Raw genomic sequence first — 27247 nt, 5'->3', positions numbered from 1 at the left:
AATTAACTCACCATTGGTAAACAGCTTCCCTTGCCTACCGAATGAATGGGTTACTCATACCTTAAAAACATAACATTTAAAGCCCAGTTTTCTCTTTTTCTTTCTTTTGATGACACAATTGCATATATATTGTTTAAAATGAAAACAGGCGAGTTCACAAATTACTTCTGGACGCTGAAAAATGAACTCTGGTTGCTTTTCTTCTGGGCAGCACCTAAACTCTGTCTGCTTTTCTTCTGGGCAGCACCTAAACTCTGGCTTTGCAATATTTCAGGTACATTACAGTCTTCTGAGAGAGGCCCAGTACTTCAGAATTCCTGGGGTGGCCAGAATGCCTCTGGTTTCTTCCGCATCCCGCAAAGGGCTCTCTCCGTACTCCTCCTTCAGCCACTGGCGGAAGTGATGGACCTGGTGCTCCTCAAACTCCTGGAGCTGCCTCTGGAAGCCCAGGTTGGGGTTTGCACAGGACCTCCCTGCATGCACAGTGCACAGGGCATCTTCCCAGCCGAAGTCGGTGACCGTCATGATGTATGCAACCACCAGACTCACACTCCTGGAGACGCTGGCCAGGCAGTGAACAAGGCAGCCCTCACCTCGCAGGCGGCACTAGTGGATGAATTTAATACTTTCTTTGAAATGTCTTGTCAGGTTTTGAGATGGTGAATCCGCTGCTGGTATGCACAGGTATTTAACCCCCTCCAATGTTGGCCTGGCGCTGTAGTGCAGAGACAGAATGTGTGTCATCTTGTTCTTCTCTGGCATCTTTGAAGTTGCCGATATACAGGCCAGACAGGATCTTGTTCATCCCATTCCCCATGGCGGCCGCGCGGTCTAGCGCCCGGGGGCGCAGCGGCAGGCGCACTGAGGGCATGTTGGAGCGGGCGGGGGAGCAGCGGGCTGGCGGGCGGGCAGGGGGCACTGCGCGCCCGCAGCGTAAACAGCAACATGAACCGGCGGCGCCCAGGCCTCTCTGTCCGCTGCGCTCCTGTCCCCCGCGATCCCCGCGATCCCCGGCCGCCGGTCCGCGGCACAGGCGCTCCTGCGGGAAGGGGCTCACAGCGCCTGCCGCCTCCCGGAGTGAGCCCAGCACCTGCCACGCCGGCCCCTGCCACGCTGGCCCCCGGGACTTGTAGACACGGTTCCTAGGGGCCCGGCCGGGGAGCATGGATTATGTCTCCCGGGGGCCGGGGCGCAGGGACATGACTCCTGGGAGCGGGTCCCTCGAGGATTATGGCTCCCGGGGGGCCCGGGCCCAGAGCACATGCGCACCCCCACCCCGGCCGCCGTCGCCCTGCACGTTCTTAGACGGGGCGGGGGGGGGCTCTTTTTTCTTTAACGTTAAGTATGCACTAATAATTTTAAAAAAATTAAATGTCACGATATGGTGATAGGTATGGCCCTCATAACACTACTGAGTTATAAATGTATAACTGCAGTCTGTACTGCAAAGTGATAACACTGCTGCGTACTGTCTCTGTGGCAACTATTTAATTCAGCCAGTGCATCAGGAAAACAGCCATCTACAATTTGTAAACAAATGAATGTGGCTGCACCCCAATAACACTCTGTATGTAGACACTGATTTGAATTTCGTATAGTTTCCACAGGCCACAGTATTCTCCTCTTGTTGTTGCTATTGTTTTAAAGCATTTAGAAATGTGAAAAACCATTCTTAGTTCATGGCTTACCCATAAACAGGCAGCTGCGCATAGTTTGCTGACCCCTGCAGTTGAAAAAGAAAATGAGCTTTACTCACATTCCTCACAATTGAATCCATGTTTTTTTCCAGTATCTAATGAGGAAAGTAAAAGTAAAGTAAAAAGAAAGTTACATCTCCAAGTGCTAGTTCTTTGAAACTATGGATAAAATAAACATCTGACAAGTTTAATTTAGAAAAGAAAACAAACATAACATTTAAAATGACACATAATAACGGAGTTTTCCTAATTATGTGAAAACTATAATTAATTATATACTAATAAAATTAAAAATATTAACAACATAAGCAATACAGAGAATATGAATTTACAGATAGAGGGGGAAATTTGTGCTTCAACTGTTAAGAGCAACAACCTGGGTTTTGATTTGGATTCTATAGAGAGGCTCTGCACCTTTCACTGCCTTGGAGCTATTTTACAACTCTGTAAGTTATAGATACCTGATAATACAAATAATTCTTATCTATAGACAAAGGCAAATAAATAAATTCTGTTGGGTAGAGGTTCAGCTGACTTCCCTCCTGTGGAAGAAGTCAGTCTCGTGTCCATTTATAAATTCATTTCAACGTTCTTTTACTCCAAATTTGTCCTTGACTTCTCCTTTGAACTGACTGTAACATCTCAGTTCTTTGAGTTTTTAAAAATGCTTAACATGTGTTCATTTTATATCCATCTGTATGAGAGCCATTTCACTTTGTTGAAAATTATACTTCAACACAACTAAGGGCAATATAGAAAAAAAGAAGATAATTACCTCCAAAACTTTCCTGGGGCCTTTCAAATCTTGAAGAAGCAGAATCTGTGACACAGAAGGCAGAAGACTCTCTTGTCTATTTTATGCGAAGAGCATTATCTGACCCCAAACATGGGAGACTGCACCGTGGGCCAGCCAGTGCTAGTTGCTAGGCTGGCAGTTTCCAAACCCAACTGGGATTGGAACTGCCAGCAAGTACCTGTGGGAACACCCACGCAGGCCCCACCCACCTCCTGAACACACAAATCACAGCCCAAATCAGGGGCAGGGCCTGGCCACCTGCTTTTAACAAGCTCCACAGGAAGTTCTAATGAGCACAGGTCTTATTTTACAGATGAAAGAACTAAGGCCTAGAGAAGCTCCTCAACACTGATGGAAGATAAACAGCTTCTTCGTGCAGCCCAAGTCGGCTCCCTCCTCCTCCCCCAACCCTTCCCATCCCTCATCTTAAGTTATCTAGAGCACAGGGCCTAGAGGTAGAGGAGCCAGGCAGATGTGGAATAGCAATGACACTGCCTCCTAGTAGGCGAGTGTGGCAAACATCACAGCAAACGGCCTTGTTGCTGGTTTGGCATTTTGTTAATTTTCTTACCCATTGGTAATTTTAACCCAGCTCTAATTTCTCCCCCCATACAGAAAGCCCACCCCTTTCCTCATCACTGACACCAAAAACCAAGAGGAAAGGCTTCTTTATACGGAGCTGTATTTAGAAGGCAAGAGTATTTGCTGAGAATGCCCGACTCCACATCAAAAAATGGAAAGAAAAAGTTTTAAGAGAAAGCTCTTCCTTACTGTACAATACTAATAAATATAAAGGTAATAATGGACTTAAAATATTAATAGATGCTATTAACTAGTGAGTGAAAAGTTGAAGAACAGGATATTTAGCCTCGAAATACCTCCTTATAACTTACAGTGGAGAAACTTGACAGATGCCCCTTAATCCAAGTGCTCAAAGTAAACATCACTAAAACTCACCAAGTATTCTGTGCCTCCCAATATGATGCATCAAGTACACAATATCTCTTCTGTGGTACACATCTTCCTTGACTTATGATGGGGTTATGTTGCAATAAACCCATCGGTAGATTGAAAATACCTTAAGTCACAAATACATTTAATACACAACCTACTGATCATCATAGCTTAGCTGAGGCTACTTCTAATGTCCTAACACATTAGCCTACAGTTAGGCAAAATCATCTAACACAAAGCCCATTTTATAATAAAGTATTGGGTATCTCACGTATTGAATGCTGTACTGAAAGTGAAACAATGTTTGTATGGGTACAAAAAAAGAGTTGTGTATTGTTGGGTTTACCTTTGAGATCACATAGCTGACTAGGGTCTGTGGCTCACTGCCACCGCCCAGAATCATGAGCCCTACCACGTATCACTAGCCTGGGAAAAGATCAAAATTCCGTATCTGAAGTAGTTTCTACTGAATAATATCACTTTCACACCATCCTAAAGTCAAAAAATCTTAAATCGAACCATTTTAAGTCAGGGACCATCTGTATTCCTACACAAAAAAGCTCAATTAAATCTAATTGTGAGCCGACATCAAACCCAAATTGAAGGACATTCTACAAAATCAGCCAATACTTTTCCAAGACAGACATGGAAAGAAGGCTGAAGGACATGAGAACTAGATGTAGTAATTCTGGGTTGGATTCTGAACCAGGAAAGAAAACTATGGAAGATATTATTGGGAAAATTGGCAAGATTTTACAGTGGACTATGGATTAGGTAACAGTATGATATCAATGTTAGACTTCCCGATTATGATCATTGATCTGCAGTTATGCTTGTTCTTAGCAAACTGACAATAAAATATTTGGAACAAAAGGGCCCATCTCTAACTTGATCCTAATGGATCAGAAAAAAAAAGTGTGTATAGAGACAGAATTAAAGCAATTGGGGCAAAATGTGAGCTGAGGTCGGGTAAGAGTATTTTAAAGTTCTTTGTGCTATATATTCTTGCAACTTTTCAAGTCTGAAATTGAATCAAAATTGTTACAATTTTTGTACTGCTACAATACACATTTTTAGGATGTTTGTTGCACGTATCTGCCTCACAGAACCAGATGTGCAAAGGATCAATGGAGAGCCAGACTGACCTAGGTCCTGCCACTACCTTGCAGAGATCTTGACATGCACATGTACACAAACAGGCCCAGCTCAGCCCAGGACAGTCAAGCAGAGGAGCCTGTGCTGCAAGCTGTCCTCCCACTGCTCAGCAGGGACCAGCCCAACCCAGCACTCTCCACAACAGAGTTGGACCCACAGCCTCAGCAGCTCCCCAAGCTCAGATCCACCCACCCGGGATCCACCCACTGAGCTCAGCCTCCTTGAACTGACACATCCGCTTGTGTTTCACTGATCCTCCCCCACACATCCATTCACACTCATTCAATCTCCTATGCTCCAGGTACTGGCCTCCACACCCATCCTATCTCCCACCCACAGAAAGCCCAACCCTCACACACATGAGGAGCGTTACCCTTTCAAGACCGGCAGGTTCATTAACCCAAACTGCATGTACTCGGAGGAGGCTGAAGCAGGGCCTACAGGGTGAGGAGGGAAAAAAATCTCCTGACTTTTGTCTGAAGCCAGAGTGCGTGCTCAGGGCCTGGGAGGACCAAGAAGGGTAGAGCTGGCAACCAAAGAAGTGATGCAGGTGTCCAGGCTCAGGCCTCCTACCACATCCATAATCTGTATGGGCGCTGCCCATAGGCCACTTACAGATGCGTCACACTGCAGACCGCTCTTCTTCAGGATACATCTCCCTTGAGAAAGAACTCCTGCCCTTAGCTCCACCGGCACCCAACCCCACAGATGACACAGGCACGGTTGTTGTCCGAGGTTTATTGAAAATATTACAGCACAGCAGAAAGATTCAAACGGCTCCACGTGGTGTTTTGAAATTCATCCCAACTGTAGGCTGAGTGACCTGCAGGTTGGACAGACTGCCAAAGTCCTGGAACAATAAAAAGGGGCTTAGTGTGGCTGTACTGGTGAGATCTGTGTCCAGAGCCCCGGCACCACCATTAGGCTATGCTTCTGTCAGCCTCCACAACCTTGGGGTCAGATTGGTGGGACCCTGCAGAAAACCAAGAGAGCCTTCTCCTCCCCACCCCAGAGCAATAAAACTCTGTAGGGAGTCTACCTGCGATCTGAAGGATCCTCCACAGTCAGCCATGAAGGAGCTGTCCTGTGCACTTTAAGACATTTGACAGCATTCCTGGACTCTATGCACTAATGTCTGCTAGTATCCCCCAGTTGTGACAACCAAAAATGTGTCCAGATATTACCAAATGTTCCCTGTGGGGTGCAAAATCTGTCCCTTTGAGAATCACTCCTCTAAGGCATATACAGTGCCACTTCATTTCCAAGACCAGCCCTCAGGTAGGAGGCATCACTTATGCAATCAACATTTGTGAAGGGCCCGGGTAGAATAGTGGTAGGACAAGGTCAGGGCCTGCCTTTAAGGTGGCTCAATCTAAGTGCAAAGAACCCAAGAGCATGTGTATAGCTGATTCACTGTTATAAAGCAGAAACTAACACACCACTATAAAGCAATTATACTCCAATAAAGATGTTAAAAAGAAAAAAGAACCCAAGGGCCCACCATATAACCAGAATTTAATTCCTCATTTTATCCTCAAAAACCAATTTTACAGTTGAAATTAAAAAGATGCATTCCAGAGTAGTATTTCAGGACAAAATGATCTGTAGCAGGGGTTAGCTGTACTGGTTATGTTTTTCTGAGACCAGGTGGTAGTATATGGGTGTTCACTCTATTCATTATCTTTCTGAACGTCTTAAGACGTTTCATGATCATAAAAAGGAAAAATAAAGTTGCTCTAAATCACCAACTGCCTCCTGGACTTTGAAGCTCATGCTTTCACCAAACTACTAAAGTACTAAGATATGTCACAGAAGAGACACTTATCAGATTGTATTGAAGATAGCTGAACTACCCAAGTAGTGCCCAGTTAGCAACTGGAAATGAGACCACAGCTCATTTGAGTGATTAGCATACAGATATAGAAGTAAGGAGGCAGACTGAAAAGAGAACTAAAGATGGAACCAAGGGGGTAAATGTGAGAAGCCAGCCACAAAATCGAGAAGAGAACAGAAGGAACTGAGAGAAGGGGTGTTCTGGAAGTCCTGGAAGAACAGCCACTGGATTTGGGAGTTATCCTCGTGTGGAGAGCAAAATGAACCTTCACTAACTAGCTAAACCCACTTTGAAGGCAGTCTAGGTTAGTGGTTAGAAGGGTGGATGGATTCCCATCCCTGCCACCTACTCACCTTGAAATTACCATTTCATCATCTATAAAATGTAAATAACAGGATGTGCCTCATGGGACACACTGAGGAAAAGGGAAACGCCATATAGAAACATTGAGATTACTTGATATATTTTAAAGACTCAGTAAGTGTTACCTAGAAGTATTACCCACAGTAGAAAGCTACTGATGGATGGTGACCAGGGAAGCCCTACTTTAGGAATTCAGCAAACACTTACCAAGAGCTTCAGCATTTCCTTAGTGTCAGGATCTACTTCAATGATTTCCTGATCCAGGGCTGAGACCTGTAAGGAACAAGGCAGGCCCCAAATAGCAATGAGTTATCTCTCACCTTCCCTGCCTTTTCTCTAAGATTCTTAAATGAGGAACAAAAAAAGGGGGTGGGGGACGGGGATGGGTGGCATAGAGAGGATACAGTAGAATCCCACGAATCCAGTATTTAGAAAACCTTAAGATTGGGTTTATACTGCAGAAATACTATGCTAGGGCAAATAATCAAACCAGAAGACATAAGTCACCAAACAAACATCATTAAAAGGCTCTCATGTATAAAACAGAATGGACTTACATGATCCCAACAGGGCAGAACAGAACCTAACATACAGGCAAGTAAATTATAGGCACCTACAGCTGGTCAAAGGGTATATGAAGACTCAGCTGAGGTCCCTTTGAAAACCAGGTACCTGAAACGGTTCTCAAGAACCTGCTTTATCTTTCAGGATGAACAAGAGATCCAGAATAAGACCCAGAAAGTTTACCTCAGGCACGTAATTATCCCTCCTCTCTCTCTCCTCCTCCTGCAGCTTGATGGAGATACCTCTCACTGGGCCTCTCTGAATCCGCTTCATCAGATGTGTGACATAGCTACAAAGAACAAATGCCCAAGAACACACATTGGCTCCCACTGGTACCCAGAACGTCTGCATGTGTATTTTAGTTCTCTTCCCGCAGTGAGAAGGGAGAGGATTCACCTTGGGGGCCCTGACTCTGAACCTCCTACATACACAAAACCTCCACACGCAGCTCCACTTACCTAGGCATACCTGTCCCTTTGGTGTCGCACATCCTCTCTATTCAAATTCGCTTTCAAAGCTATCAAGTACTCCCAACAAACCTTCACGATCCCTCCTCCCAACCTTCATTTCCTTTACTTCGAATTCCAGTGTACATAAGTTAGCATTAAATCGAGTACACCCTTACTTAACGTTAGTCTTCCAGAGGTCGACTGTGGCTAACCTCGTCCAAGCGCCCCCGCCAGTCAAACCGCCAAATACAACGCGAACATAAGACAACCCCACCAAGAAACCCGGCAAAGGCACACCTCCAGCGCTCTTCTCGGAGCAGCGGGAGACTAGTGCTAACCCAGCTCCCACGACCCACCCGCGGGGCCACGACTCTCCGTCTCCCAGCAGGCCCTGGAGGCCGAGCGCCGGCTGAACTCACCCTGCGATCTTGTTGCGGAGCTTCTTGCTGGGAATGATGGCGATCTCCTCGCACACGCGCTTGTTGGTGTGAAAGTCGTTGCCCAGGCGCGTGTAATACTTCTCAATGATGACCCGGGCCGCCTTCTTCACGGTTTTGGTGCGAACGCGGCCCTGCAAGTGGAGAACACAGGGTCACTCGCGACTCAGGAACCCCCTCCGGGGAACAGCACGGCGTCACGCCCTAACCGGAGCGGGGTTCGTGGGCTGGGTCTGAGCCCAGGATGGGGAGAAGGCCGGCCGGGCAGTGCTGGAGCGCGGGGTCAACGCGGAAGCCAGCGGCCCACGGAGGCTTCGGCCTCACAGGGTACTGCGCCCCTCCTCGCGGGCTGGGGGCCGTGCAAAGCGGCGGATGGAGGACGATTGTGGGGGGTACCAGATTGGAAACAAAAACACCTACCATGTCGGCGGGTCCTTGGTAAAAGAGGAAACAGGAAGCACGAGAGGCCTATAAAGCGCAGGCCAGAAAGCCGCTTCCGCCTAGTCTGAAATGCGCTGAGCCGACTGTAAGCGCGGCACAGCGACCCCTAGAGGGGCGGGGCGGAATGGAACGGAAGTATGGCCAATTGCCATCCAGTGGGCGTAGCGAGTGGCTGACCCGCCCCGGCCCGCCCCAACTAGGGTGGTCTTACGCAGGTTTCTCTAGACCCTTCTTCAGTGGTTAGGTCGCCCATTAAAGTGCCCTAGACTAAGAGCGGCGGCGTATCTCTCCCACACATGATGCGGAGAGGGATGAAGGCTTAAGAGCCATCAGGAAGGCGGGAGCGCGGAAAAGTGAGGAAGTAGGGGATGGCGCTGTGCACAGGATCCCCACCCAATCCATGGGTCACAGACTTGTGTCTAGCCTGGTGGAGACACAGGTACAACTGGGAAAGAATTATCTCACTTCTTCCGAGTCTTTGCTCAAACGTCACCTTATCAGAGGAACTTTCCCTCCAATTTATACAAAGTAACACTGCTATCCTTTTATCATTTTTTTAGCATTGCTAGCCTTTTAAAGTTGCTCTAGTATTTCTTAGCACGTCACAGTGACTTGTCTCAATTTTCTCAGCTAAGGATGAGTTCCATGGCAGTATTTGCCTTGAACAGTGCCCGGCACAAAGCAAGTTCTCAAATGTTTAAGTGAAGGGCCCAGTTCACCCGTAGCGCTCCCAGCTGAGGCACTCTCTCCAACCACCACCGTCATAAGGCTGTTCCTGCTGTACCCATCCGCAAACCAGGTCCTTCTGAGGCCACCAGCACAGGCTACCCCTGGTAGCCTCATTAACCTCGGGAGTGCCCTGCTCCTTATCTCCAACTTGGCTTAAGTGGGTTCCAAGTCCCCGCCTGACTTAAAGAAAGACTGGGCTGCCCAGTTTGGATGAGTTAAGGGGCACCAGGCTGTGCTTCATCCCCCAACTCAACTCCTGGTCACCTTGGACAGTCCAGTCAGTCTCTGAACTGACTGAGAATGGAAGGCTGAAGGACAGGGAGCCCTTGCCCTGAAAGTAGCACCTGGACAAAAGAGGGACCAAAGGGGAGAAGAGATGACTCTCTGAATAGGACAGGACAGACCAGGACACCAAAAGGGAGAGTCAGACTCTCCTTCAAGAGAGATGCAGTTTACTTTACCTGCACACTTCAAACTATGCTGCTGCCATCAGGCCTCAAGGGAAAGATGAGGCCTCTCATTCTTGGCCGAAGGGACTCCCCACCCCCTCAGATAGTGACTTCTTGCACCTCTCACGGAACGGATGCTTCAGTGTGCAGGGCTCCCTCCACCGCAGACTAAAATGGAATCTTCCAAAGATCACTCCAGCAGCTGGGCCCAGGAACAACCTACCTGAAAAAATCATCAGCAGACCCTTTCAAAAATCCTGGCATCCCGCCTGTGAGAAAGAGTCCAGATGATAGTCCTGAAGAACAGCAAAAATTTACTCCCACTCAGTAAAGAACTGGGTCAGCACAGCTGACTCCAAGAGATAGGAAGCGTCCCAAGAAGAAGAATCAGCTCTGAGGCTTACAGGAGAAGCTGAGAACAAGTGGCTCTTGCCGACCTCTGGGGAGCTATGCCTCCAGTTCCTCCAAGCTGAGTCTAGGATTATGAAAAGAGGAGCCCCAGGAAGTTTATTTGTGAGGGCTTTTTACATACCTAGACTAGAGGTACCCACTTACTAGAGAGGCACCTCCGAGGTGCATTTGACCACGGAAGTGACCAAGAAGGACTTACAGGGGCAAGTCCCCACATGGCCCCACTATCAACCTGGGCTGGAATCTCATCACAGAAGATCCAAGGAAATGTGGGTTTTTACTCTGGAATCTTGGTGTCCCACTGCCCCCTTTTTCCCACAGCTCAGACACAGAGACAAAACCAGAACTCTGCTGCAACGTGTTTATTATGTGCCAAAAAAACTACACCACAGCTTACTCCACACATCTGTAGGAGAGTGCAGTCTTGCCTGCATATACTACAATGAGGTAGAGACTTCACACACAGCTTCACAAAACCCACAGAGTAGCTGGGATATGCAACAATGCAACGTCAGCTCAGCAGGAGGGAGGAGGGGGGGTTATGACACTGGTTCTTTGGCACACAGCTTCCCAAAGAGGGGCAAGTCTTTTTTTTTAAAAAAAAAAAAAAAAAGAAAAGAAAAAGTCAAGTTTTCAAATTCCAGTAGCATTTCAGTCAACTGCAACTGTTGCTTCATACATTTCTCAAATGAAAGAAATAAGGGAAGGGTACTTGTCCCCTCTGAGAGAAAGGGCTCCTGTGAGCCTTCATCTGCCCCCACCAAAAAGCAGCCCTTTTTAGCTCAGTTACAAAAGAAAAAAGTCCTGTGACTTTGTGATTAAAAACTTCTATCAACCCTCCCCCCCCAAGTAAGTGCAACTTAAGAAGGTGCAATAAACCATTTAAAACTATATACAGCAGCCACTCAAACACCGTTTATCCGGTCCAGTTTCAAATCCAAAAAAATTTTTTTTTCTTGGTTGCAAATGCCTTGATTTGCAACTCTGAGAAACAGTGACCAGCAGTCCCCAGACACAAATTTGCTATAATGTTAAAAGCTGCCAGGAAAGAAAAAAAAATCTCTTGTTCCAAACGACTTAAAAACTGTTTTAAGGAGTGTAAAAAGGAACCGGTAAAAACCCTCGAGCGTAAAATATGAAATATGATTTTGGTTTAAATGAAGAGCAAAGTCTCCTTGTTGTTTACAGTAAAAAACACCAGCTGAACACTCAGTTTATGCCGTTCAGGTGGGGGTTAAATAAATGGAAAGGCACTGTATGGCAACTGCAAGAATGAAACCAATGAGACCTGCACATCATCACCATCAGTATTGCAAGGAATGTAAAAAAGCGCTTTTAATAAATAAACCTAGATGTAGGCATCGTGTCAATACCTTCTGGACACGTAGTTCTTTTTTGCTTTTTCATCGGCAAAATGAGGAACTAAAATCTGGGAAAACTACAGAGTCGCTTGGAGGGTGAGCCTAAGGGTCCTTGCCCTGGTACACCCCCTGAAAACAAAATCCGACAAAACTCATTGTGCATTAATTAGTGCAGAAACAAAGACAGATTCAGCAAGTGCAAAGGTGACTACGATTTTCCCTTGTCCTCGGGAAGCCAGCTCCCTGGTGGCCAGTGGCAGCAGGGTGGTGCAGGCTACTGCCTGACCTGCCAGCCTCAGGCGCCACAGGCCACTGGGCAAGGCCAGCTCCTCTAGCTGGAATCTCGGTTCTTCTGGTTCCGCATCAGGGGGCTGTGATGGCGCAGGCCCTCCATGCTGTGCCGCCAGTGCCAGCAGCTCCGGCAGAAGTACTTGAAGCACACCTGGGTGGAGCGGAGAAAAACAGAGAGAAGCCAGGCCTGTGTCAGCACCAGCCAGGGGGGCAGCTGCATGAGCTGCCTGCTCTGCCCAAGAGCAAGTGGGGGATTCCTGATGGCCTCTGTGGGGTTAGAAGAGATGGTCCTGGGGATCCCTCTCATCCCCAACAGAGGCCTGACCAAACCATGGCAAATCCACTGCCTGTTTCTATGGGTGCCCAGACTTAATCCAGCATGCTGGGCTCCTATTGTGTAGAGACTGTGCCAGCTTCCCTCATCTCCTCTTAGCACCACAGCTGCTCTTCCAGTCCCCTGCCCTTCCTACCTCCTATGGAGCAGCTGTAGCACACGCCTGCTAACATGGGAGAACATTTAAAGACAGTGACTCCAGATCCTAATGCCGGGCAGCACGGCTCCCTCGTCACACTAAGTGAGGAGAGGTCACTGGGCACTACCTCAGTCCCAGGCCCACACTCCCGCTGGCTGTGTAAGCCCGGGCAAGCCACTAAACTTCTGAGCCATTATCCAAAAATGGGGATCATCTGTGGAAGATACACAAACACAAAAGCCTGCTAGAAGAGGCTATTCAGAGATACACTTATTCTCCGGCTTTACCCAGCAACCCAAACTCACTTCATATCCTCATTTTGCAGCCTCAGTTTAACTACTGTCTACCCAGAGACTCCAAACCTGAGTGACAGCACCACTGCAAAAATAACTAAGTATGGATGCACTGCTAGTATTCGAACACATCCCAAACTTGTCTTGTTGCCAGCACACTGGCACTACTTGGAAACCTGTCAGAAACAAGGCATCTCAGGCCACACTCCAAACCTACTGAATCAGAATCTGCATTTACACAAGATCCTTAGGTGATGCGTATATACGTTAGACTATGAGAAGCACTGCCCAAATACATCCAGATCTGTGCTCCACCACCCAGAAACACTCAACAAAAACTGCCATGCTGCTTTCTGCCTGCTTCTGACAACTGGGTACAAACCAGGTACAAATATCAAAACAGTCCAGAGGTTCAGAAGTAAAAAAAGCAAGCTTCCATGCATAGGGGAAAATCCATCTAGAAGGCCTTAGACTTAGAACAACAGTGCCTGGCTCATAGGTACTGCTGACCACGCCCAGCAGGTTCCTATCATCCTCAAAAATCACCATTACCAATAGTGCCACACTGAAAACCAACATCCCAGGCAAGGAGAAGGCCAAAGTATCAAGACTCAACGAGCTTTCCCAACAGTTTTGGGTCAAGTGTGTCTCTGGTCTAATCATCAGCAAACATTACTGCTGCCTCTTCTATGCTCTTAAGACAACCGCAAGGCACCTGAGAACTCCAACATTCCCTGTGACAAATGAGACATGACAATCTTTAACTGAAGGCGGGGATTTTATAAACATCTCAAGTGCCCAGGGGACTCACCTGATCTCGACAGAAAAAAGGACCAGGCTGAGAACTGCAGATATGACACAGAGAATCTTCTAAGTAGGGGTCAATCTGAACCTGCACAAAGCAAAACAGGATAATGAAGTGGTTGCTTCTCACCAGGAGGCCAAATGGGCCAGAAGAGAAGGGCATGTCATGGGCCATCCATATGAATACAAGGGGCTTCCTGTTTTAAGGGGGGCCCAGAGAGAACTATAGGCAGAGAGTACAGAGATCCTTGATGGCAGGTGCCCAAACTGCAGAAGCTGCCAGGCTGGCTCTACAAAGTGTGTGCAACCACACACACTACCGCCTGGTCTTCTCGGCAAACCGGACCATGGCACTCTATCATCCAGCAACAAGTAAGCAATCAGAAAATGCAGGTCAGGCTGGAGAATAGAAGTCAGGCTGCCTTGCAAGGCTGGCCAAATAACACAGCACAGGAAGGCACCCCACATGTTGAGGAGGCTCAACAGTCCCAAGCTCCCATCCCCCCGAGTGGACCAAGACCAGGCCCCTCCCAAACCCAAACCTCACCTCAAGTGTGTCCTCAGAAGCTTGGCTCATTCCCCAAAGCATATCCAGCACAGGGACAGCTTCCGTCTCAGGCCTGCCCTGGGTAGTGGCTGGCCCAGACCCCTCTCAGATGGCCCAGAGTGAGGGTACAGACCAGCCCACTCACCTTCTTGGTGAACTTGGTGGTTTTGATCTCCACAAAAGCAGCACTGACTGCTTTCAGGTAACTACGTTGGTTATTGAAAGTCACGCGACCAGACCCTAGGAAAAACAGGAAAACTTACCTTCCAGCCAAATTCTCCCGAACACCACTTGTCAACGCTCAGGAAACCCTGTTCCTAGATCAGTGCTGTGCTGTCCAATAGAAATATAGTATGGGCTACTTATGTAATTTTAAGTTTTCTAGTAGCCGCATTTAATGAATGTAGTGGAATGAAGAAGAAAAATGTAGTGGAATTAATTTTAATTAATTTCCTTTACCCCAATATATCCAAAATATTATCATTTCAACATGTGGCATTAGGCACACTTCAAGCACTCAGAGTCACATTCAGCTGGTGGCACTGTATCAGACAGTGTAGCTGCAGACCATGATGGCACAACCCCCTCAGGAATGGGGGGAGGACTTGCTGACCACAAGGAGGAGGGAAGAGACTCCTCCGTGTAAGCAGATGCACAGGCACGGTTACAAGGGTTCAGAGTGGAAAGCAAGATGCAGATAGAACACCTCTCTGAAGGCAGACCCAGCAGTCAAGGCCCTCCTGGCCTGGAGGTACTCCAGAGCCTAGCAGGGGAGCCAGAAGCAGCCTCATCCTGCCAAGTGCCGCCTCTGCCCCTGCAGCCTCTGAAGTCCCTGTTCTCAATCTGCGGTGCGGCACTGAAAGGCACAAGATGCTCCTTCCTGACCAGATTCTGTGTGGGTGGGCAGACGAAGAAGCATGTGGGAAGGTGGATTAGCCATGTGTTGATCAGGAAGCTGAAGCTCTGCTCCACCTCCAAACCCCACCACTAAGATTATTCTACCACGACTGGGAAACTGCCCTCCTTTCCCAGTGGGGCTGACCAAAACCCAGTGGTTAGGCCCCCAGACTCCCCTACACTAGGACAGCATAGGCCATGACCATACTCTGTTGGCTGAGTCACCCAGAGTCTTCCTTCAGCCTCACGTGGTCTCTGACCCTAGACAAGGCCGCTTTTCAAGGCCTCTTAACAAAGGAAACCAAGCAAGTTCAGGAAAGTCCTGACCTTTTAATGAAATATTACCTGTTGTCTGTCTCAGACTGGTTTGGCTGTTAACTCTGAGCTTCCAACCAAAGTTCCTGTTTCATTTTCACCTCCTATCCATTTTTCTCCCCTTCAAGGGAAGTGGTGGGAGAGGGATGGGTACAGAGGGGTCAGTACTGGTGGCTTGTCTAGAAAAAGATGCTATACTGCTGGTATATGCTGAGCTGCAGGTCTGAGTCAGGTCTCCCCCTCCACTCCCATAGGGAAGTATCACAATCTTGGTCTACATCCCAGGGGCCACCCAGCTTTCCCACACAGAAGTGGGACACTTACCAATGGGATACTTGTGCTTATCTGTGTCAATCCCAGCATACACCACACCACCAAATAGGTCGTTCAGAATGGCTGCCAGGGCCTCGGCATTCAGCATCCCGTGCAGAGCACCAACAAATACCGTCCTGCTGGGGTCAAGTCTCTGAGATGGGCTCTGAACAAAGTTGCTGTCGGCCAAGACCCAGGGGATCACTTGTACCTAAAAACCACCCAAAGGTATATCAGCCCTGGTAGGGAGCCAGAAAAAGGCTCTCGTATGGAGAGGCACATGCTCTGGAGATGCTAAGCTGAGCCCCATACACTCCCAGGCACACAGGTACTCGGCAAGCCACCCTCACCCCAACACAACTAGACTTGAATTTTACTAAGTCCGTGAGTCCAAAATGGTTTTTTAAAAAAATGGTAGAGTAGTAGTCTACCCATTCTGAAGAGTAAGCAAAATAGTCCCAAACTGTCATACCCAGGAACCTAGCACTGTTACAACCTTCAACCATGTGGTTCCAACAAAGGACCATGGACGCTGATGAACAGACAGCATGGTCTAGAGTCCTTGGGACAGGAAGGATTCACAGAGAACGACAGGATAGGAGCTTGAAGGACAGAGGGTAGGGTTGCTGAAGGTATCTGTGTGAGATGGTTACTGGCCCAATGTACTCACTAGAGGGCTTGTGACAGGAGCAGTGGGAGTAACTGGAGAGAGGTAGTGTGAAAAGTCACACACAGGAAAACACTGAGGTTCTGCAGGGCAGAGTGACACTAGGGCAGGAACTGACCATGTCCTCTGCTTCCAAATCCTGAGCCTAGAACAAAATCTGGCATAGCAGACAGAAGGCTCCAGAATGAAGTGAGTTGACAGATGATCAGTAAGTGTTTTTGGAAGATTAATCTGTGAAGATTTTTTTTTTAAAAAAAAAAAAAAAAAGGTCTCAAAGCAGGAAGAGACCTGAGGCATAAACCAGCAAGGAGGCAGAACAGCAGTTCACAGGACAGCTGAAAAAGACCTGGAGAAGGCTGGTGGTACTGGGCAAAGAACAGGCCAAGATCAAGAAGATTCTTCAACAGGAGAATCTGCAGAATTCAGACTGCCTGGGCATGGTGGGAAAACAAGAATCAGGTCTGATGGGTTCTAGACCTAGATAACCTTGAGATGAGAGAGCCTGGGAGAAGTTACCAGGGGGAGCCAATTTCATTGGAAGATGCAAAAGCCCATCTTGCTTTTTCCATTACCATGGGAAAGTATCACAATCTTGGTTCACATCCCAACAGCCACCACGCTTTCCAAGCTTTCTTAAAAGTAGGAGTTTATAATTATAGGACATGCCAAAGAAAGGCCCCACAGGAAGGTGGGGCTCAAGTAGGACATGAGACTAGAGAGGTGAGTGTGGTCTAAAGGTAAGAGCAGAGCCACACAAGTGAGTAACTTGTCTGACATGGGGAAGAAGAGAGGGGGGAATCAAATACCTACTACTCTGGTGTGGAGGGGGAAACACAAAGGAAATAGAGGGTCAGAGAGAGATGAGAACCAGAGCTGCCTACAGCCCATGCATCAAAGAAAGCTATTCAAACACTGTGCGATGCGGTGACGAGGGACTAGGAGCAGGAAGGTGTCTGCAGGGCACTGAGGAGGGTGAGGGCCTGTGGTGCTGCAATGGCAGCCTCTCACTGTGAAAGCAGGGGATAGGGAAGAAGGAGCATGTTGTTAAGTCCCAGAGCATAAGTTGTGATAACTACATAAGCTCCACACAGCAAGAAAGAAGGCAGGGAAACTGTGGGGCACCGTGCACAGCCAGAGGACAAAATCAATGTGAACTAACACCAGGAAACATCGTAGAACGAAGAGCCAACTTTGTCACATGCATCATTTATTTTAAATCCGATGTGACTATCTCAATAAAACAGGCATTTTCTCTATTACCCTACAGATTTTAGTAGACTTTACTTTCTAGAGCAGCTTCCAGTTCACAGCAAAACTGAGCTGAAAATGTGGGGTTCCTATATAACCGCCTCCCGCCTCCATACACGAACAGCCTCCCCCACTCTCAACACTCCTCACAGGACTGGCACACCTGCTGCAATCAGGAAACCTACGCTGACACGTCAGTATTGTCCAAAATCCATGGTTTACATTAGGGTTCACACTTGGGGTTTGTTTTACCACTGTAACTCTATGGGTTTTTGGCAAATGTATAATGGCATGTATCTACCATTACAGTATCACAGAGAGTATCTTCACCATCCTCAAAATCCTCTGTGCTTTGCCTATTCATCCCCTCTACCCTCATAACCCCTGGCAACTGCTAATCTTCTTACTAAAAGAGGCATTTCAATTTTCCATTTTATAGATGAGGAAATGAAGTTTCATGATATTAAATATCTCATCCAATATCACAAAAGTAATGTACTCTGGAACCAAATTTTAAAAAATAACACTGATTCCGGAGTTCAAAACTTCCTTTGACAAGTGGTTCTCAAACACCACCCACTAGCACCAATGGGGAACTTGGTTAAAGTGGAGATTCTTTTTTTTTTTCTTTTTTTTGGCGGTATGCGGGCCTCTCACTGTTGTGGCCTCTCCCGTTGCGGAGCACAGGCTCCGGACGCACAGGCTCAGCAGCCGTGGCTCACGGGTCCAGCCACTCCTCAGCATGTGGGATCTTTCCGGACCGGGGCACGAACCCCAATGCGTCCCCTGCATTGGCAGGCAGATTCTCAACCACTGCGCCACCAGGGAAGTCCTAAAGTGGAGATTCTTAAACTCCACCCAAACTGACTTAGTAAGCCTGAGATAGGGTCCAAGAATATGCAACGAGGCTCCCAGGCAGGATGGCTCTATGCTAGAGACTCACGATGCTGAGGCTGATACCAGAGACGGCCTAAGGAGAGAGAACCAGATGGAGGAAACTAGATAGTAATAAAGCCCTGAATGGCAGTGAAGAAGTCATCCATGGATGTGGGCTTAAGAGGGGTCTATGCACCACAGATTAGGAGGTGAGAAGGCACATCCTGAGAGCAGGACTAGGGAGAAACAACTGTAGATTTTCAGTTAAGTCCAAGCAGAGAAAGCTGCTAATTTCAGTTTCATTTCTAAGACAAGAGGTCTGGGACAGAAGCACTGGCTAGAATAGAAGGAGATCTGGGAGACAGTTTGATTTCCATGGGCAGAAGCACATACATACCATTACGGCCCAAAGGTGCGGGGTGGGGGGTTAATGCAGCTGAGAGTGTTCTGTTGTATTCAACGTGGGGCAAGAAGAGCAGCCCTCTTGCCTCAGTAGGGATACTTGTCTGCAGCCTGTGTATCCACCCACCCCATGAAATCCACTGCCTCATATGCCAATCACCCGATCCAGAAAGGACGCTGTGCCAACTCACCTCCTTGCAGCGCATCCTCCGGCTGGACATCTTGAAGTAATATTCACTCAGGCCATCTGGGCTCAGCGGGTCATGAGAGCAAGCCTGAAGCAAGGCCCGGACAGACTTCTCTAGTTCGAAGACCAGATATACATACCCTATATCCAATGGAAGGAGAAACTGCATTAACATCCCTCAGGTGGCTAACTCCTCAGCCTTGGTTTTGCGGCAGGGAGTTTCTTCCGAGAAAGATGCCTTATGGGTGAGACACGTTTTTGTCCTACTCCTGAAAGTCTTGTTGAATGGAAGCATTTGCTATGCTGGACAACCAGGCCAACGGAGGGAGAAGCACACCATCTCCCACCCTAGTAAGGGAAGGGATTGGCAAAGTAGGACAGAGGATCCTATCATTACCACATAGCTCTTTATCCCACAACACAAAGCATGTTCAGGTCAGCAAGCCTGGCTTTCCTGGGGGCAGGAGCGATGACAGGTCTGGGGCCAGGGGATGGAGGTATTCCTTTAAAAGCCTAGTTAGACCACTGGCTCAGTTCATCGGAACACTTTCAGTGAAGATGGGGCAGAGTGAAAATAGCACTTGCTCCTTTCTACAGGGAAGGGATCTCATTTCAGACCAGTGAGAAATCAGATGCTTGGTCCTCATTCCTGCTAACTCCAAAGGGAGCTCAGAATTAGGTCAGGCAACAACGTAACTGGGAAGGAAAGGCAAGTAAAGGAAAGCTTTTCAAACGCCTCATTTTGAGAGGTCAGGAACGGCTGGGGTTCAGGTTTGGAGGGAAGTGCACAAGGCCGTTTCACAGGGAGCTCCAACCGCAGTGTGAGTTTGGACAGATGGAACATTGGCTCAGAAGAAACAGAAGGATGTGTGAGGTTGAGAAGGAGTGCCGAGAGCTGAAAGTTCTGTGCTGTGGAGTGCCCAAACCTTGTTATCATCATGCAGCTGTGACACCCCAGCGTCCCTCAGTGCAATTACATACTAAGGAGGGAAAAAAAGCTCCTACCATGTCTTTATTACCTTTAGGCATATTACCTTTGGGAGGACACCGGGGGTGCTTGCCATCCTTACCAGGCCACTCCACACTCAAAGAGCCAAAAACACGGAAGGTGTTAACCAATCCAGCTGCAAAGAGATGAAAAGAATGACAGAAACTGAGACACCATCCTCCCGAGGAAGGCACAGGGCCACTAGTATTCTCTTGGGCTCATCCTCCTTGACAGACAACTCAGAATTGACCTTTGGTCTCAGGTGACAACTGTATGCAACAGACACAGAAGCACTGTAGGAGTCTATGAAGTGCACCTTTCCCATCACAGTTGCTCCTGTAATACCCTGTGCCCAGGCAGAGGTTCAGTTCTTGGCCTCAAGTCCAAGTTTCTTGTTCCTGAAAGACATGCCCCACCTTCAACACTTGAAGCAGAAGGTCTCAGAGCTCACCTTCCGTAATATCCCAAGGGACACCTCCTAGGAACACCTTGCAAGAGTAGATGGGGTTCTTGTAGTTCCGGGGAGGAAGCTGGCCACTCCAGGTACAGGTGGCTTCATTCACAGCTTTGGCAGAAGACAAAGAGAAACAGGAGTCAAAGAATTAACAAAGTCACTGCCCTTCTCTGTGGTGAACTTTTATCCAGGAAGGAGGAGAGAGGCCACAGTCCTAGTCTGGCTGCCTGGGACAACATCCGTGACTACTCTGAAAAGCAAGAAAACTTACACCTCACCAAACCAGTCAGCCCAGTATGATAACCCTAATTCACTAGTTCTGTCTCCACTAAAACTGAGAGGAATAGCAAACCAGATGTGTAGGGTAAAAATGATCACAACTCAAGCTATTTTCATACATATAACATATAACCAGAAAGCAGTTTTATCTAGTCATTGCTTGCAATACTAATTAATTTAAATTTGTAATTATAGGCACACCTCAGAGATACTGCAGGGTTTTGTTCCAAATCACCACAATAAAATGAATATTGCAATAAAGCTAGTCACACAAATCTTCTGGTTTTCCAGTGCATATAAAAGTTACATTTACACTATACTGTAGTCTATTAAGTGTGCAATAGCATTATGCCTAAAAAAAACAATGTACCTACCTTAATTTAAAAATACTTTATGGCTAAAAATCGCTAACCATCATCTGACAACACAGGGTTGCCACAAACCTCCAATTTGTATATAAAAAAACCAAAATGCAGTATCAATAGATTGGGAGTTTGGGACTGACATGTACACATTGCTATATTTAAAACAGATAACCAACAAGGACCTACTGTATAGCACAGGGGACTCTGCTCAATATTCTGTAATAACCTAAATGGGAAAAGAATTTGAAAAAGAATAGATACATGTGCATGTATAACGGAATCACTTTGCTGTACACCTGAAACTAATACAACATTGTAAATCAACTACACTCCAAAATAAAATAAAATTTTTTTTAAAAATGCAGTGAAGTGCATTTGTGAAGTGCAATAAAGTGAAGCTCAATAAAACAAGGTATGCCTGTACTTGAAAGTAAACAGGGCAATTTTTCATACAACATCCTAAATGCTTACTGGTCCAAATGGACCTTCTCCCCAAATGTTCAAATAAGGAACATTATACTGTTTCCCTGAACTCATCACTCACAGAAGTTAGGACATTGCCAATAAAAACCAGCACCAGCAACCCAAGATAAGAATGTCACAACTGTTCCAAGTCAGAACAATTCCCCATCATTTCCAAAGCTATCGTTATGGTACCTAAAGAGACACCACCGGGCCTTCTATCGTATCGGTCTTTAATCCTGTCCCCACTCAGTCCGTGCCCTTCCAGATCAGAGACTGACCTTAGTGGGAACTGGCTAGTCCTCGCCTATTTTACTCTCCTCCTCCAGCACTGGAGCAGACAGCTAATGAAATGAACCACCATTTTCATTCAGGACAATAACATGGAAGGTCATTCTCTAAAAGGCATAGGCCCAATGTGTTGCTACAGCAAGAAATTAGGCACCATCAGCAATATTTTGCAAACAAAAACAGAAGTCGATATAATGGCCTCATCCAAAAGCACAGTAAAGTCATTTCACAGGAAAACAATGGCAACAGAGAAAGTACAAACACAGATTGCCGAAACCATTAAAATAGGGCAGGAGCACTGCTAGGGAGAATGAGATCAGGTCTAGCTCTGTGAGTAGAAAGACAGACATATTGAAACCTATGGAAACAAAGGGAATGGAGAAACTGAACATTCATTTAATCAATTCCAGAACCTTACAATAGTGGTCAGTGAGCATCTCCCTGAAGCACTAGTAAACAATGACATATACAGCTCATTTGCTTCCGAGTACTGGTATAAGATGAACAGATTTAATAATGGATTTTAAGGTAACTTAAACGACAGAATCTAAGGGTTCCTGAGAGACCAGTACACCTGGGGACATCCCTTACCTTGGAGGTTGACAAATGGACCACCCACCCCACCCCAGTGCATCCCTGTGTATACCAATCAGACAGCCCTGGGGAAGAAAGCTCCAGCGTGGGTTGTGCGTGACATGTCTTTGAATTAGAAAGGGGGAGGGAGACAAAATTCTAGGCACCATTTCCAGGGTTTCTCTTGAACACATGCACCTGTGAAAAGAATCAAAAGCGAGAGCAGTGCACAATCTCCACAGAAGAGCAGAAGTCAGAGATGGATCCGACCCCTAATAGGCACAACCCAGTGTGCCAGATTATCTATTGTTCCTCTCTGCTCAGCCTCAAAAAGGTTACCGAGTGTGTCCGCATTAGCACTCACTCCTCAGAATAGACCACTCTGTGCAGAAGCAGACGTCACCATGCAGTCAAGTCCTCTTGTGGACAGTTCCCCAGTCTGTGAACTAAGGTCACTTTTATTCACTGCCCGAGAATGAGGCCCCAGGCCCCCAGCAGGCCCACAGCCACACTCACCTGCAGCTTGCCTGTGTAGCCTGGCCTCTCTCTCTATGCTGAAGGGGTCTTTGGGGGCTTCAAGGAGGTCCCAGGACGGCCACACAGAAGCTCCTGGCCATCTCTTTGATGCGCTGGTTGGGGAGGGCGTGACTGCAGCCAGAGCAGCTTGCTCTTGGTCCAGCCGGGACCCAACCCCCATCTTTAAAGGGTCTCTGGGACCACCCCCCGTCAGAGACAGGAAGGGCAGGGGAGGAGAAATTCGGAGGCTTGACTAGGGAAGAAAAAAGGAAGATACGTTTTTAAAGGACAGTTGTTACAAAAGTAATAATCATACTATAGAAATTATGAAAAATACCAATATTTGATATATTTTCGTTTAGACTTTCTTCCTATGCGTTCTTAAGATTAGCTGTCCTTATACCATAATTTAAACAAATTCTTTTCTCCCCAGTTCAGTCTTTTTCTCCACGTTGCCAGTCTTCATAACCATTTTTAATTAATTTATGATATTCTATTTCGGGAACAAGCTACACTCCACTGACCTACTCCCCCTACTGTTAAACATTTAGATACTTTGCAAGTTTTCAGGATTATAAATAAAAGCTTTAAACTTTATTTAAAAAACATTTAAATAAAACGTAGCTTCTTCATATTTTGTGTGTTCTCTGGTCAGATTCCTAGACGTAGAATGCCAAAATGCTTTCTATGAAGGTTCTGTGTTCTATTAGAAATATATGAGAACACAAGTTTCTAAAAACAACAAGCTTGTGTCAAGGCTCTAAATTCTACTAATTTAAGTGGGTAGAAATGATACCACATTATCAAAAAATAAACTAAAATAATCACTCAATAGAATATTTCCTGTAAGTTCAAATACTGCCTCTATTTCCTCTTCTGTGACTTGTCTGTTCATACCCCTTCATCAATTAACCTTTGGGGTGGGAATCAGAGAAAAGTTCTTTAAACGAAATCCCAAAACATTAAAGCTGGTTATGAGGCAAATTTCCAAGACTAAGGCCCATATAAAGTAATGAAAAGAATTATAAAAAAATATATATATATATATAAGCATCCCATCTAATCCCATTTTATAGGGGAATAAAAACTGCAGCCCAGAGAATCAAAGGAGCCCTGCTTGTAGTTACCTTTCTGGAAACACATCCTGAACAGATAAAACCAGGGAGTAGTGGGGACACCAATGCCAGCTTTCATATCCTAGGACAGACTGGCGGGAGGCAAGGTGGGCCCTAAGAGGTCATGTTATGAATGGGACGTGGCAACAACCAGCGTTGCCAGTCTTGGATACGGAAGAGAAGGGGGAAGGAAAATAGCCATTATATTCATTGAACAGTCAGCTCAGTGGCTTTGGTAGTAGAGAAGAAGGCTCAGAAGGCACCTTAAATTGAATTTTACTTTAGGATGATTTCTCCCTGCCATTCCTATATATTTACTTCTAATATCCCCTATTCCTCATCTATCGTAATCCACTTTCCAACTCCCTTTAGCACGAGTGCCACACATGTCACACGTGGCTGTAGATGCAGAGCAGGAGATGCAAAGATTAACTCTGAGACATTATTTCATGGATTCGTCATGGCCTCTGAAAAAGAGCTGGAGTCAGATCTGGATTAAAACCCTAGACCCACTGATTACTAATTTGTGATTCTTAAAATCATCAGTTAAAATATTTGAGGTATCATACATAAAGGTACATAAATGATATTGTTTAAAGGCTAAGAAAACACCCATGGAGGTCAAGAAACAGAACACTGCCAGGACTCCCATATTTATTTTTGAAACTAACTTTCCCAAGGGCTCTTGGAGCAACCTGTAGAGTCCTCAGGTCAGGTCCCGAAATGTACTGCTCAATGCACATAATGGGTATACGAGGCACCCTCTATTCTGTCGAGGATGGCAAGCTCTATACATGTCTCCACACCTCCCATCATGCCACCTCGCGGCCTGCATTCTAGTGGGCATGCATCCCACCTCCAGCTCACGTGCTCTCCCCACGCCACTCTGCAGCAAGTTACATACAATCAAATCTGAGAGATGATCTGATCCAGAGCTGAAGCCACTGGTGTCTGAGTCAGAGGGGCTGCTAGAACGGGAGTCCAGGATGGGCCGGGTGTCCAGGCGGGATCCTCTAACGGAGGGTGCTGGAAACTTGTCCACCAAGTCAGATCCAAGGGGGTCCAGAGGCAGGAAGCTCAAGGGGGGTTTCCCCAGGACACTGCCCAATGGATTGTGGAGCATGCTCAATACTAGGAAGAGAGAAAAAAAAAAGGGAGGAAATAAAAAGGAAGTCTCATGACCTCTTAGTTTTCTTTCCAGCCAAGAGCCCTTGCCTTTCCCTCCCACAGCCACCCAGCAAGATGGACCAAGCCACGACCACCGAAAGCATGACAGAGCCGCAGTTAAGAGTGTAACGAGCAGACAGACACCCGGGGTCCATGAGCGGAAGGGACAGGATGGCATTCTGAAGACCCAAGTTCCTGCTGCAACAGAAGCAGCAAAACTCCTGCTCTCTGCCACCCAGGCTTGCGGGTCAGGGCCAGCATCTGGGAACCTGTACCACTGGGGACCCTGGTCACAACTGCTATTAATGTCTGGACACACATGCCCGTGTTGCCATAGGAGATGCCTTCAGCACAATTAGGAAGCCCAAACCATACTCCTTCCTTACTATGTTTATTAGAGGAACTCCCACCTTTCTAACACTACATAGCTAAAATACAGAACTTCATGGCACATCCCAGAAGTCTGGTAGAGCATGACATACCACCTCATCTAAGAGATTCCTTTATGCAAAATTCTAGCATATGCAGATTCTCTTCTATGCACCCTTGGACTTCACACATTTAGGATGGAAGCAGAGTGATGCTGTGGTTAAGCCGGCTCTGGCTTACGACAATCTTGGGGTGAAACCCTGGGTCTGACGCACCTTTATATGGCTGCGTGCTCGGGGAAGCTCTCTGAGTCTCCATTTTCTCATGGCATCTTGGGTGGAATACCAACTATTTCATAACATTGTCAGGAGGGTTCAATAACTAAGACAGCAGATGGAGCGCTCAGCACAGCAGTACGCAGTGCACAATATTTAAATATTAAACATCAAAAAAGAGTGAAGCAGAGGCCAGGAAAGATAAGGGAGGTAAAGAGGACGGCAAGGGAGAGCAGCATTTTCCCACACTTGGCCTTGGGGAAATAAGGAATCCAAAGCAAAGCAAAACACCCTTTTATCCATGAGGAGGGGGTGGAAGAGGGCTTTGGCCATGGAGCTATGGTGGCACCAAAGCTAGGTAAGAAAGAAGCCATATTAATCTGATTTTGTTTTTTCATCTGGAGAAAGGGGAAAACATCCCCCTCAAAAAGGCTGTGAGGTGAAACCAAAATAATGCGTTTACATATGAAAGTGCTCAATAAACGGTGGCTGTGACTGGCTCTACCTCATAATTACTCACCAGTACCTGAGTGAGACACAGGTCACCAAAGCTGGTTTTCTTTCAGGGTCCAAGTCAGCCTGAAAGTCAGCCTGAATGTCTGGCTGGGGCTGTGGTGAGCCTCCTGAGGCAGGAATAAACCTCTCTAAGCATGAAATCAAAGTGAAAGCATTCTTTCAGGGTATTCATGACAGAGGGTATGTGCAAGATCAGACCAACCTGCTCTCCGTTGGCCAACCACCTCCCTCTCAGCTCAAAATAAGGTAGGTGTATCAATTTTTTTTTTTTAAATGCAGGGAACAGTGTGGATGTGTTTATTTTATTGTGTTTATTTATCCTTGATTTTTAAAGAAACTGTCCTACTGTTCTCCAAAGCAGATGTACCATTTTACCCTCCCACCTGCATTGATGAATTTCAGTCCCTCCACATGCTGGCCAACACTAAGTAGGGTTGGTTTTTTAAATCTAGCCAGTCTAACATGTATGTGTGCTGGGGAGGGGGGAGCTTTACCATCTTCAGCAAGGAGTTTATTACTTAGTTTATGACTTCCTTTCTTAAGGAAACATTCTTTTAAAACTAGGACTTTCAAAGCAGTTTCCCAAGCACAGGCACTGAATATGCACAGGTATGCTGAAACTAAGTGTCCCTCAACGCTTAGATTCTGACACCCATCAGAAATACTTTTGTCAAATTTCTCAAATACTCCTGACAAACCCCTACCTCAATGAAACACCGAGCCCAAGCCCCTGGAATTCACGCCCTGAGAGGGCAGGAGATGTGAAGATTTATTCCAGGCTCCTACCTGCTGCTGCAAGACGTGTCAAAAAAAAAAAAAAAGCACTGTGAAAACTAACATATCACATGTATTGGTCTTAAAAGTGGTACCATTGCCCTAAGAGGGCCTCACCTTTCTTCACATTTTACGGAAACAAGGTTAGAGC

At 46.7% G+C, this 27247-nt stretch overlaps 2 protein-coding genes and 1 pseudogene across 14 annotated transcripts in view; all 3 read right to left on the bottom strand.

Annotated features, from left to right (window-relative positions):
* Nucleotides 1–234: 234 nt before the first annotated feature.
* On the bottom strand, nt 235–817 carry LOC132596741 (dual specificity protein phosphatase 22 pseudogene; annotated as a pseudogene).
* Nucleotides 818–5324: 4507 nt separating this feature from the next.
* RPS17 (ribosomal protein S17) lies at nt 5325–8808 on the bottom strand. The gene is made up of 5 exons (XM_030878525.2): nt 8670–8808; nt 8232–8383; nt 7547–7652; nt 7007–7072; nt 5325–5452 (listed from the first exon to the last, which is right to left on the bottom strand). Exons 1-5 carry the CDS (start codon nt 8670–8672, stop codon nt 5372–5374), a joined length of 408 nt encoding a protein of 135 aa, XP_030734385.1. The 5' UTR covers nt 8673–8808; the 3' UTR covers nt 5325–5371.
* A 1818-nt stretch (nt 8809–10626) lies between these two features.
* CPEB1 (cytoplasmic polyadenylation element binding protein 1) overlaps nt 10627–27247 on the bottom strand; it is a 99922-nt gene continuing 83301 nt past the window's right edge. For 10 of the 13 annotated variants that reach the window (XM_060293792.1, XM_060293793.1, XM_060293803.2 and 7 more), the window contains 9 exons: nt 24900–25126; nt 22881–23133; nt 20392–20505; nt 19972–20076; nt 18957–19093; nt 15585–15783; nt 14194–14288; nt 13509–13589; nt 10627–12082 (listed from right to left, as the gene is read on the bottom strand). In XM_060293792.1, coding sequence (XP_060149775.1) covers nt 11972–12082; nt 13509–13589; nt 14194–14288; nt 15585–15783; nt 18957–19093; nt 19972–20076; nt 20392–20505; nt 22881–23133; nt 24900–25126 — 1322 coding nt within the window. In that variant the 3' untranslated portion in view covers nt 10627–11971. The remainder of the gene's footprint in view (nt 12083–13508; nt 13590–14193; nt 14289–15584; nt 15784–18956; nt 19094–19971; nt 20077–20391; nt 20506–22880; nt 23134–24899; nt 25127–27247) is intronic. The other 3 variants (XM_060293794.1, XM_030878524.2, XM_060293795.1) reach the window with 2 other exon arrangements.

Source organism: Globicephala melas, chromosome 2 (genome assembly GCF_963455315.2).
Source record: "Globicephala melas chromosome 2, mGloMel1.2, whole genome shotgun sequence".
Taxonomy (NCBI): Eukaryota; Metazoa; Chordata; class Mammalia; order Artiodactyla; family Delphinidae; genus Globicephala; species Globicephala melas.
This window is presented reverse-complemented; position numbering and strand designations above follow the sequence as displayed.

Bases quoted from the DNA above. Each gene is read 5' to 3' on its own strand.
- RPS17 (XM_030878525.2), bottom strand. The intron at 7,653-8,231 runs GTGAGTTCAGCC...TGTTCTTTGTAG, and splicing joins CTCCGCAACAAGATCGCAGG to CTATGTCACACATCTGATGA. The intron at 5,453-7,006 runs GTAAGTGTTTGC...TTATTGTTCCAG, and splicing joins AGGAAATGCTGAAGCTCTTG to GACTTTGGCAGTCTGTCCAA.